General features: G+C 37.5%; 1 protein-coding gene across 2 annotated transcripts; it reads right to left on the bottom strand.

Annotated features, from left to right (window-relative positions):
* Positions 1–5,181: 5,181 nt before the first annotated feature.
* LOC100253773 (non-specific phospholipase C4) lies at positions 5,182–12,260 on the bottom strand. Of its 2 annotated transcripts, none has more exons than XM_003633835.4 (4): positions 11,538–12,260; positions 6,076–6,485; positions 5,812–5,982; positions 5,182–5,725 (listed from the first exon to the last, which is right to left on the bottom strand). In XM_003633835.4, the coding sequence occupies exons 1-4, from the start codon at positions 12,143–12,145 to the stop codon at positions 5,385–5,387; spliced, it is 1,530 nt and encodes a 509-aa protein (XP_003633883.1). In that variant the 5' UTR covers positions 12,146–12,260; the 3' UTR covers positions 5,182–5,384. The 2 variants fall into 2 exon arrangements, with proteins under 2 accessions (XP_003633883.1, XP_002265749.2); XM_002265713.5 differs by having other exon boundaries at positions 8,195–12,243.
* Between the last annotated feature and the right edge of the window lie 966 nt (positions 12,261–13,226).

The raw sequence follows: 13,226 nt of genomic DNA, 5'->3' as shown, positions 1-13,226 counted from the left end.
TACAGGATGTAAGAATCCTCAAAACCTGAAACACGGCGACAAAAGTGGCTGGACTGATTAGTAGCTTAATCTCTAGTGTACCCATGACCTCCCTTCGAGTACTATCATACGCGCGAATGGTCTGAGTGGAGGGACCGAAGTCAGAAGGAGCGTATCCGAGGGCAATGGCAGGGCAAGAGGACATACGTTCAGGGTCGAGCCATTGTCCAGAAGGACGGATAGGACTCGGCGGCCTGAACAACCGACAGATATATAAAGTGGACGCGTGTGACCCAGGCCCTCCGGTGGCAAGTTGTCATCGGAGAATACAATGCATGTGGCTCTGCCGGCCATCATCATATGAACCAATCCCTCAGGGGAGGTGGTAGTCTCGACCCTGATCTGGATCAAAGCTCGAATCAGAGCATCACGGTGAGTGCTTGAGGATGCCAACAGGCTCCAGATGGAAATACGAGCCTGAGTGCTCTATAGCTGTCTCAAGATCTCATCGTTCTCTGCTCTGACTTCCTCGGGAGCAGATGTACCCTCAACTGGCCTAGTTGCTGTGGGAGGTGGTTGTCGCATCACTCTACCTCCTTGGAGAATATACTGAACATCCAGAGTCTGAGAATCATCAACACGTGGAACCTGAACCTCCTCAACATCCGGGATCAAGATGAAAGGCGTCCGGACGCTGTAATGTGGCAAAATCAATGGCTCAATAGTGGCAACCTACACTGACGCCGCCTCTGGAACTAAATGAAATGGAGCAGGCATTTGAGGCCCTAGAGTCACCCAACTCATCTCATAAATCACATCTGGCATGATGGGGTCTTGGTCTGAATCATCCTCACTCAACATGTGGACGTGGTCGTCGATCTCATCAAAGTCCAAGAAATGAATACCATCGGCTGGTGGAGGGACTACATGCGTGGTGTGGGCAGGTAACGGGTTTGCGGTCACACTCGACTGACCCAAGTGCACCAAACCCTGGTCGATCAAATCCTGAACGGGCATGCCTCAAAGCGGTGCATCGATCGGTCTCGTGTCCAGGTCCCTGATGGTATGCATAGTGCAAATCCATCCTGAACTGAGGTGGAATCGGTTGAGGTGGTGGCCTAAGAGCGAGAACAGTTAACAACCCTACCTTCATAAGCTTCCAAAGAGTCTAGCTCAACGGCATGCCTAACTGCGAGAACTGCCTATGTGTCCTCAAAGCAAATGGACCAAAAGTTTGCTGAGCTCTGGGTCGGGGGTAAGGCGTTGTGGGTCTCGCAGTGAACTGAGCAGCATAGCATGGTTGTCTTATGGCGGTGTAGGAAACCGGGGGTCTCTCAATGCCCTGTGAGGCATAATAAGGCAAAGCCAAAGTCTACGGCATGTATGTCTAATCATAAGCCGGACGAGGTGCATGTGGCCTATACTGATGAGGTGCATAGGAAGAATGAGGCTTAGAAAGTTGTGGGATCGACTGATGGTGCCTGAGAGGCCTCTGACTGGAAGAACCAATGGCGCTCACATCCACTGACCTCTGTCCTACAAAGGGCTTCTTCCCCTTAATATCACTAGGTGAAGAATCTGTCCATAATCCTCTCGATATGCCATCCTCGACATCATATAAAGCCAGAACCAATGAACCAAAATCTGCGAACGGTACCCCGACCACGTGCCTGGCGATCCTGGGTTATAAACTCCATAAGACCATCTATATTTGATCTCTCTCTGAAGGTCTATCAATGATCTCGGTAATTTTCCCGCGCCATCGGGAAATGAATGAAGAAACTGACTCATCTGATCTTTGCCTAAGAGCCTCGAGCTCTTTTCTCGACACATCCAGGACAGTGTTAAATGAAAATTGCTGTAGGAACTCCCGGGCCAAGTCGTCCCATGTCTGGTGTCATGAAGACTTTAAAGAAGCGAACCATCGCTGGGCTGCCCCACTCAGAGATAGCGGGAGTAGAGTAATCATCTGAGACTCGTCCAAACCATGAGCCCTCATCACTATGCTATAGAGTTTGAGGTGGAGGTGCAGACAACTAATGCTCGTATATCTCTCGATGTCTGGCATCCTAAACTTAGCCGGCAAACTGGCTACCGGCATACCCTCAAAATCATCCTAAACAACTGATCCAGCTGACACTCTCATCTGCCTCATACACTGCTCGAGGTAGTCCATACGTGCATGAGCATCATCAGTGACTGTGGTCGGAACGACTGCGGGCAGAGCAACCTCGGAATGCCCATGCAATACATAAGGTGAGCCCTGAGGCACCGTCGGCATGGGTGGTGGCGGTGGCTGTGGCAGCGAATCATGAAGAGTCTCATCCTGAGCTACGGGCGATCTACTCTGCTGGCTGCCAATCTCCTGCTTGAGGCTAGCCAAAGCCTCCTGGATAGAAGCCATGACGGCCGTAAACTTATCCATTGTAACAACCTGCTAATCCAAACTCGATCTCTCATAATATCGGACTAATCTTCCCTCTAATCTGACCTAAAGAGGCGTATCCAGACTATGAACGAAGACCCGATCCTGAAAACGCGAAGAAATGAATAAGGATATGGCCCGGGGAAAGCATAGCAGCAATAATAATCTGAACGGAAACAAGCAAGGCATCCTAGTGAAGACGGACGATCCAACCATACTCAAACTCATATTGATCTCTGTGTACTCTCAATTGGAGATTGAAGAAAGAGTATCGAAATCCCAACTATGACTACAGAGGCTCTAAAAGCCCTCAGATGCACCCACGTGTAGGGAGGGAGTCCTAATCGAAGGATCTACAACTCAACCTACGAGGTCAAGGTGGCTCTAATATGGATATGGGTGGACTTTAAAGGATCCCTAGCAGAAGCGATCATACCCTCCGGCAGTATGCAACCCTCTGCACGCCTCCGAAGAGACGGGGCGCTTCCATGCAAGGTGGTCATCACCTCCACACATGCACTACCTCGACATCCTAAGGGGTTTCCTATGATGAAACCTCTCAAACTCTCAACGCTCAATGGTCAACTAGAGTGCACAGTGAACGGTGTGGGTGCATTCGAAAACCCTAGGAAGCTAAAACAGGAAAGGAAACACACTGGCCACACAAATATCCATGAAACCTAGCTCCGGGCTATACAAGTCTTCAATGATCGGACTCCAATCGACATCAAAGTGTTGCTCTCCTCCAGCATGCTCCCGTGCATCGATATAGCCCGTCGCTAGACCTCACTCCTAATCTCTGGCTCGGTCAGAGAGCAAGCACATAGAAGGTCTGACACTTGCAATAATGAGAACCGGGATGAAAGGAATGACCGAAACCAAGAGAGTTGGAGGTAAGGGGATAGATGTGCGACCCATAGAGACAGGCGACATGCAATCATGCAAAAGAAGGGTAGTCATGCAACATACAGTCAAGCAGAATACGGGATATATCACTCATGGCCACGCAGAAGCTATGACGATCAGGATGAATGACGATACGAACATCATGCTCAAAGACGATCAAGATAATATACAAGCTAGTGAATCGATGTGCCAAATCAATCGATAACAGAATGAATCGATATACGTCATGCTAACAATGAATCTATACATGCAAGGCGACCAAAACAATCATGGCAAATATCGGAATCACTATACTAAACGAAACAAGATAGGCAGTCAATGCAATCAACATGTCAATATTTCCAACGAATATGGCAATGAAGCACAAAGAAAATAGCTATCACAGGATCCTCAATCAAGACGAATAAATCATCATAATCAACATGTCAAATCAAAAAAATATATCAATGAAGCACAAAAAAAACATTGCTATATCAAGATCCTCAATCAAGATATCAACAAACACGATCAACATGCCAATGTCCCAAATGAAAACTCGGGAACTCTCAATGTGCAATCAAGATATGAGTACCCGCTGGTCAACTCATCAAATGCCACGTTTACTCCATCTTAAGTTCAAGCTTGACCCTCTAAATGATATCCCAAGCAGAGTCGTCATTTTGTGGACCCCGTATTTCGGCTCATGCGTTTTCGACTCGATGGTGAGCTCGGTTTTTATTTTGAAAAATGATTTTATTGATTAAGAAAAATGACTTGGAGTCGCCACTTATTTTTGTTTTATTTTTAAAGGGTAAACAAAATAAGAAAAAAAACCCTAAGTGTGACTCTTTATTTTGGAAAAGGTGGTCTGTGAAAAACCGGATCGGGTTCGGGGTTCAAGTTACTTATCGGGAAGGTACGGTAAAGACCGTAGCACCCCTCTAAGTCCCTAAAATCGGGTCTCTACTAATAAAATGAAGCTAACGTGGCAATCGACGCGTAAATCAATGAGTACCTAGAATGAATCATGCACACGTGAGAACCAGAACATGCATAGACACTGATCAGAGTGAAAGTGGGTACATACCTGGACAACGAGCCACCATGCGCTGAAAATCTCTCTTCTCAGCTAGGGGTCTTGGACTCTTGCTCTTTGTCTTGTCTTTCCTCTCCTTAGCTTTCTTTTTCTCTTCTGATCACCAATCCTCTCCCCCTCTCTGTCAGTCTCTCTCCCTCCTTTCTTCTTCTTCCTCTCTTCTTACCCTCGTTTCCCTCTTGTTCAGCAAGCTACTACCAGCTCTATTGTTCCTCCATCAGCCAGCACATCCTCCTCAACCACCAGCATGGTCGGCCATCTCTCTGCCATGTCCATGTAGCGGGTCTCATGCGTAGGGAAGAAGGGCCCCCACTTATCTAAGGTGCTGCCCAGCTCCTCCAAGTGGTGAGACAACATCCCTCCAATGCTATATAAAAATAAAAATAAAAAATCCCTCAAAAAACTAATGGTCTTTTGCTCTTCAAAGGGGGTCTACAATATTGTATTGTGAAAACAGAAGATATCATACTTAATTTCATTTATTTTTTTAATTTATTTATATTGTCCCTTTGTTTCTAAAATAATAGTGAAAATACTGTATTTATTCTCTAAAAGTTGTTCCTCACTTCATTTTATTTTTAAAAATTGAAAACCAAAACCAAATTTAAAATATATTTTTCATTTTTAAAAAATAAAAAACAATTTTTGCATCATATGCCCATACTGGAAAACTTGAAATTGCTTACTTGCTTTTGAGGTGAAATTCATGCACTTTACTAGCCAAGAGAGGATGGGCAAGAGCATTAAAAGGTGTGTATGGAAGCAAAGAAAATGGGAGAAAGTGACAGCAAAGACATGGAAGTAAATTGAGGAATTCAAATTAACCCAACAAATTACTTTACAGGGATGGCTTAAAATCAATGCAATAAATTATAGTATTGTCTTGGAGATGGGCACCATATGCATAAAAAGAACAGAAACGAGTTTCAAAGCCTCTAATGGAAGGTGAAGGCAGATTTCAAAGAGAGAATCAGGGGGGCATGCAACTTAGAATTTTTCTCAATGATCGCAAATCAAACAAGAAAATAGCTTGTGAGCAAAGGACTTGGAGGATGTCCGTTTTGGTGGTGTTTGTGGACAGAGTACAATGTCGGAGCTGTCATGGGTTCCACTTGTCTTGGCCTTTTGGCATTCATCCAAGAACTGGTTGAATGCGTTGTTCACATACTTGGTGGCGTCTGAAACATTCATGTCCTGGACCAGTTTGTGTGGATAAATGTCCTTTCTATGGTCCCCCTTCAATGCCGCTGCCATCTGCACCAATTCTTGTTGAAACTCACTCAGCTCCGCCTCATCTTTTGCTTCCGTCTCCCGTAGTTTCACTGGCTCCGGCAAAGTAACTTTGACAGAGAAAATGTTCAAAATAAAGCTCGGAATCCAAACACTAGTGTTGTTAAATGACCAATTATCTAATTTATTAAATTACCTGGACAATCTGTTCTGGGGGTTTCTCTAGTCAAGACACCCTCAAAAGTGCCTGCCCAAGCGTCGCGCTTGGTTAGGAATTCTTTCAGGTTGAAAAGCTTTTTAACAGTTGCCGGAATGGACGAGTGCTCGAACTCCGAGGTTGGATATGGCCCTGAAGGTCCATGCAGCACTGCATTTTTCAATTTTCATCAACACCACACAACATCAGCATGCATTCATCATGTAAAATCTCTTCTTCTTTTTTAAATAGGCTTATAATTACCTGTTCCACGCTCGATCCATGGAGAGATGAGGATGGCCGGAACTCTGACCCCGAGCCTGTCAAACCTGAAGTTATATGGCTCTGGACCAACAATATCATCTGGGCTGGGGACACCGGTGACGGGGGTGGGCACGTGATCGTAAAAGCCACCATGTTCATCATATATAATTACGAACAAGATGTCGTTCCACTGGGGACTCGCTCTCAGTGCCTCATAAACGTGCTTGACAAATTTTTGGCCCTGGGAAACATCATGGGAGGGGTGATCATCGTTCGCAGGCAAGAGCTTGGTGTCGAAATAGCGTTGTTCGATTACGACATAGTTCGGAAGCTTCCCCTCCTCGCAGTGCCTCTTGAAATCTAAATCAAACTGGTGGAAGTTATCAATGTATTTCAACTTCCTGAGGTTCCTGGAAACACATAGATGGTATTTGAGAGCCAAGCTATTTCATCCACTACGATTGCTGAGTAATTAGCTACCATTTTCAACTTTTTAAAATATGTTTTATATAATTAAATAATAAAAAAAATAAAAATAAAATTAAATAATTAGAATAAAAGTAAAGTTAGGGCATCCCAATGCATTTGCCTCCCATGCTCCTCACTTTACAGCTCCTCAGCACCGAGACAGTTGAAAAATAAAAGATGGATTGATTCGAGGGACGGCACTTGTGGCTTTATCCGAGGCATATTATACTTTCCATCTACATGACTTGTAAACCTTCTTGTACAGGATTTCACCATGGGATATGGATGATGCAAACGGTGGTTCCACATGTCGGAGTCTTTGCTTTATCTGATATCGCTTGCCACCCACCCCAATAAACAAAATTCTTTCCACATTTTTAGAGTTCGACGATGTTTTTTAAAAAGAACATTTTTAACCTTAATCCAAAAAGTATTTAAAAAAAAAACGTTTTTAATTTAAAAAACCAAGTATTTGGTTAAATTTTGGAAATATTTATAAAATCTTAAAAATTATTTATAATTTAAAAAAAAAACACTTAAAGTGTTTTATAGAGAACCACTTCCATAAATAATTCTTTTAAAAACACTTTGATAATTTATTTTTCTAAAAACACTTTCAAAGAAAATAAAAGTAGGTTTGATTGTGATTTTAGGAAGTGTTTTTTAATATTTTTAATACTTAAAAAATAAAAAATTTCAAGTATTAAAAATGGTAGAAACACTTCTTAAAATCACTATAAAACGTATTTTAAGAATATATTTGGAAGTGATTTTAAAAAGCATTTCTAATAGTTTTAACATTTAAATAATAAAAAAATTCAAGTATAAAAAATATTAAAAACACTTCCTATAATCATTGTCAAACGGACTTTAAAAGTGTATTTGATAGTGATTTTAGAAAATATTTATAACATTTTTAATTGTCAAAAGATAAAAAATTTCAAGTATTAGAAAGACTAGAAACACTTCTTAAAATCACTATCAAACGCATTCTAACTTTAATTTTAATCACACTAAAATCACTTTTTTGAACAAGTTCTTAACAAAATTACTCTTTATCTAAAATAATTGACAAATAAACTTTTAATTACGTTGCTTATTAATAACTAGGAGTTGAAGCACCAAAAAATATTCTTAACATTATTTTTTGTTTTGGTTTTCTAAACTTAACTTAAACCTTGGTAGAAATAATTACTCTTTTAAAAAAACTAAAATATTAAAATAAATAAATAAATAATCCAACTTTTGTATTGTAGTGGTATTTTAAAAATTTTATTTTTATAACTGAAATTTTAAAAATTAATAAAAATATTTTTTTATTTCTTATTTTTAAAATTTAATATAAAAAAAAAATATCTTTGATATTTAAATATTTTTTAAAAAATAAAATAAAATTTTCAAACTATGGAGCCCACCATATATAATTATGCTTTATCAAATACTGTTGGTGTTTCACCCGTGAATATTAAAAATTATCATTGAAATTTTGTTAATTCCACTTGCAAAAAAGTTATGAAACATATTTTTAGATAAAATAAAAATAACGAAGATACTTAATATTTATAGAAATTAAAATCACAATAGAAATGTGAAAAGGCGAAGGGGTATTCGTAAAATTGTCGGAGAACTGAAAGCGTGGTATTAGGATTACCTGTAGAAGAGTGTGGAAGGAGGGTATTGATAGTAAATACCAAAAGAGAAGCCACTCTCCTCCAAGGATTCGAATATGGTCTTCTGAGGGTACCCCTTAGCCAGCATTTCCGTATTATTGCCGGTTGCTCCATACGACGTCGCTGAGTGCACGTACAACCTATTCGGCTGCGTCTCCGCCGGCAACGACGCGAACCACCGGTCACAAACCCCAAACTCTGCCACCAACTCACTGAACACCGGCAGCGCCTCCGGTTTGAGCCCCTTCATCACCGTCTTCGACAGCCCCTTCTCCTTGGCCTCCGCTTGCTGAGCAAAGCCATCCATCGTCGGACGGAGAGGCTCCGACGAGGCTGCGGAGTCCGCGGGCCATGGGCGACCGAAGACTTGCTCGTAGATGGCCTCAAAGGAGTGGCCTGGGTCTGGGTCCACGTAGCCAGCGTCGTCAGTGAAGTGGACGACGGGGGAATTTGGATCGGAGGTGGAGATGGGGTTGGACTCGGCTCCGGTGACGCCGTCGATTTCAGGGTTGAGGGACTTCATCCACCCAAGCATGTGGTCGAATGAGCGGTTCTCTTGGACCAAAACGACGACGGTTTTGATGGGGGAAGGGGAAGCCATTGATTCTCAGGTTGGGGAAGAGATGAGAGAGTACAGAAGAAAGAAAAAAAAGTTTTGTGGGGTGGAGAGCAGCAGACATGGTATAAAAGGTCAGAGAATCCAAAAGTCAAATTTTCAAACATTTCAAATTGGTGAGAGAATTGTTTAATGCCAGTAGAACGTCGGCGCGTCCGGAACATGCAATTAATCGTGGAAATTAATTCTCACCCATGTAAAAAATAAAAATAAAAATAAAAATAAAAATAAAATAAGAAGAAGAAGAAGAAGACGAAGAAGAAGGGATCTTAAATCTTAATGAACAAGTATGAATGTCAAGACCACGATGCCGACAAAACGTATTAGCATAGTTTGAAAATCAAAATGAAGTTGTTACAACTAAACCATTTTGAGGCATATAATAAATGTGCGACCAAAAAAGATAGTCGCGGACAAGAGGCGGCTGTAGGGGACTAAAGGAGAGACGAGAATCGCAAAAATGAGGACATGAGGCGGCTGTAGAGGAGGGAGGGGCCCTGTGCAGGCAATAATTTATTCTTCAATTAAAAGGCTCAACCATGATTTAGTTGTTGACCCTTTGACAGCCTATCTCTTTCGCTTTGGATTCCACGTGTCAATCCTATGCAGAATGCATGTGCACGCACAGCACACATTATTCAACGGCTTTTCTATTGGCATAATATAGTGGGGACATGAATTTTAATTAATTATATACTTTAGGACCCTTTATTTTTTTCTTTTCTGATATATTATTATATTTTTCATCCATATTTAATGACATAATATAATATTTTTTATTTTAAAATATTATTAATAATAAAAAAGTGCTAACTAAATGATGAAGGTTAGAATGAACGTTTTTCAAACATTTTGAGAGATTTGATTTTTTTTCCTTAATAATAAATATCATGATGTAATATAATTTTTATTTTAAATAAATATCAATAATTGAAATATAATAGTTTTATTTTTTTTAATATATTAAATATATATACGACATAATATATCTCATTAAATATGATATATTTTGAATATCATTTTCATGCATAATATTTAAAGATATCATATTCTATTAAAAATAATATCCTAACATATATATATATATATATATATATATACCTAACAATGTAATATAATATTTTTTATTTATTAATTCTAAATATTTTAATTATGAATATTCTAAAAAGGAGAAATAAAAAATGACTAATTAAATTATTAATTATAGAATGATTTCTAAATAATATTATAGATTTCATATTATTTTAATAAAAAATATTGTAATGCAATATTATTTTTATTTTAAACAAATATAAACATCAAAATACAATATATTTTTTATTCTGTTTCCTTTTTTTACAAATAAAATATAAATATGATAAATATCTCATTTAATATAATATTGAAGAATATATATTCCATTTGAAATGATATCTTGATATAAGATATGCATATTCAATCATATTTTTTCCGTTCAACTAAACACATTATGAATTAAAAAAAAAAAAAACCTCTCATAAAAATTGCAATATATTAACATTTGATTTAAAAAATTATAAAAAATAAAATTTAATAAAAAAAAATTTCAAGTATTTAATGTCATTTTTGGTTCTTGAAATTTTTAAGAAAATAAAGAGAAAAAAAATGAAAAAAAAAAATTTTAAATTTGTAAATTAGTTTTACATAAATCTTCAAATTCATTTCATGAGTTTAGAAAAACATTTAAATGTTAATTATTATGAAAATGTTTTTTTAAAAAATAATTGTTAAAAACAAATTTACTTTTAAACTTTAAATTATTTATTTTTTTTACCTTTTCACAACTTATTATAAAATTTTGACTTTTTTTAAATAAAAAAATAATATATCAGTTTTTTTAAATACTTAATAAAAATAAAATATTATAAAACAAACAACTTAATATTTAGTATCATTAAACGTTATTTAATTTTAAATTCTATTTAAAATTAAGTTAAGAAAACAAACAATACCTAAGTTTATATCTATTTTCCATTTTCATTGACTTTTTCTCTTGTATTTAAAATTAATGTGTTTATTATTTAAATCCCAACAAATCTAGTTAAGATTAATGATTTTTAAAGAAAGAAACTATTAGAAGTTGAATATGCATCAAAGGTCTGGAAGCTAGCAGTCTCATCATTGCCAACAATTCAAATCATTAGAACTAAAATTGGATTCCTATCTATGTTTTGGGACTTTGAACCAATACAATAATTTTAAATTTGAAGTATTTTTAATATAATATTTCAAACAATAATTGCAAATGTTGGTAATAAAACTTTTTGATTTATAAAAATGCCTTAGCACTTTTCTTGATAAAAAAATTAATTTTCCATTTAACAGACTATGGAAAGGTATTTGAGCAAAAATGAATGAAGTGTATGTTTCAAAACTGTTTTTTAAAATAATTTTTTGTTTTTCAAAATAAAAAAAACACAAAAAATAGATTTAAAAATTAAAAACTGTTTTTTGTTTTCTAATAACATTTTAATAGTTGTTTTTTATTATTTTCACTTATTTTTCTTAAAGATTGTTTTGAGAAATAATTATACAAACACGTTAAAAACATTCATATTTTTAAATAAATTTTTATTTTATAAAAATCAGATAATAATTTTCAAAATTTATTCTAAAAAACTATTTTTCAAAACAATTAACAATAGCAAGCATTTACAGAAACAAAACAGAAAAAACAAGAGAAGGTTTACCTGTAAAAAAGAGTGGCGGGAGGATCCTGATAGTAAATTCCAAAAGAGAAGCCACTCTCCTCCAAAGATTCAAATATTGTCTTCTGAGGATACCCTTTGATCAGCTTCTCAGTATCATTACCTGTCGCTCCATGCGACGTCGCTGAGTGCACATACAACCGGTTCGGCTGCGTCGACGCCGGAAGCGATGCGAACCACCGGTCGCATACACCAAATTCTCCAACCAGCTCTCTGTACACTGCCAAGGCTTCCGGCTTATACCCATTCATCACCGTCTCTGACAGCCCCTTCTTTTGTCTCTCCGCCTCCTGAACGAACCCCTCCATCGTGGGAGCAAGAACTCCGTTGTCGGCACTCCACGGCTGCCCGAATATCTGCTCGTAGATGGCTTGGAAGGAGTGACCCGGGTCCGGCTCCACGTAGACCGCCCCATCCCCAAATTGAACCCGGACGGAATTCTGGTCGGAGGTGGAGATAGGGTTCGACTCTGCTCCGGTGACGCCGTTGATTTCTGGGTTCAGGGACTTCATCCACCCCAGCATGTGGTCGAATGACCGGTTCTCTTGCACTAAAACGACGACGTTTTTGATGGGATAAGGGGAAGCCATGATTGGTGGTTCTTGTGGAAAGTATTGATCGGAAAAGTTATCTGTTGAAGTAAGGTATAGAGAGAGTCGGCTGGTGAATATATAGAGACAGAGGATGAATTCCAATCTAATATTAAAACATTTTTTAAAAATGATTGCTTGTGTTTGACTTTTATAACATCTTCTAAAATCGTCTCCAGCTGTATTTATTATGTTATATAAATGTCTGAATTATTTATAGGAAAAGTCTAGATTCGTTTCGTGAAGGGCAAAAAAGATAAAATTGGAAGGTGGAAGAAACTAATTGCATGTTTGAAAACTGTTTTTGGTATTAGTATTTTTGTTTTTCATAATACAAAAAATACTTTTAACAACTAAAAAATTATTTTCTATTTTTTTGAATAAAATATCTTTTAATTATTTTATGTTGTTTTTATATGTTTTTTTTTATGGTTATTTTAAAAAAATTATATAAATATATAGAATAAAAAAAATTAAATATAAAAATTATTTTTAAAAATTAAAAAAGATTTAAAATTTTTAAAAATAGGTTAAAAAATATTTTACGTTTCCAAAACAAAAATCAAATAACAATTTTAAAAAACTGTTATAAAAAACCATTTTTTAGAATTACTTTTAAAAACAATTATCAAATGTGCTGTAGACCCCCTCAGATGGGGAACTTTTTTGTTTTCTTATTTTTCTTCTTTCTTCTTCCTTACTTCTTCTTACCACCCTGACAATGAGTTGTTTTTTGGGGTGGCTAGATAGGATGGAAAGCAGGAGAAGAATAGAGTTGATGGGTGAGTTGTTTGAAAAAGGGGGACAACTAAACAAAAAGTGGCAGGTTACAGAGATGACGGGGGGATATTTTTTGTTGTCTTGGGGAGCAAGCTAGGGGGAGATATCATTTTGGGTGAGGGGTGACAGAAAAAAAAAAAAAAAAGGAACAAAGGAAGGAAGTGTTTCCTTTTTAGGGCAGTTATTTGAGAGTGAGACACTTTTGAAGGGAGAGTGAAGCTTACTGGTGTGGATTTTTTTTAGCCAGCAGGGGTGGGAGCTTGGAAAAGAAAAGGGAAGTTGGTTTAGAGCCAAGAAGACT

The sequence above is a fragment of the Vitis vinifera genome, chromosome 15 (genome assembly GCF_030704535.1).
Source record: "Vitis vinifera cultivar Pinot Noir 40024 chromosome 15, ASM3070453v1".
NCBI classification, from domain to species: domain Eukaryota; kingdom Viridiplantae; phylum Streptophyta; class Magnoliopsida; order Vitales; family Vitaceae; genus Vitis; species Vitis vinifera.
This window is presented reverse-complemented; position numbering and strand designations above follow the sequence as displayed.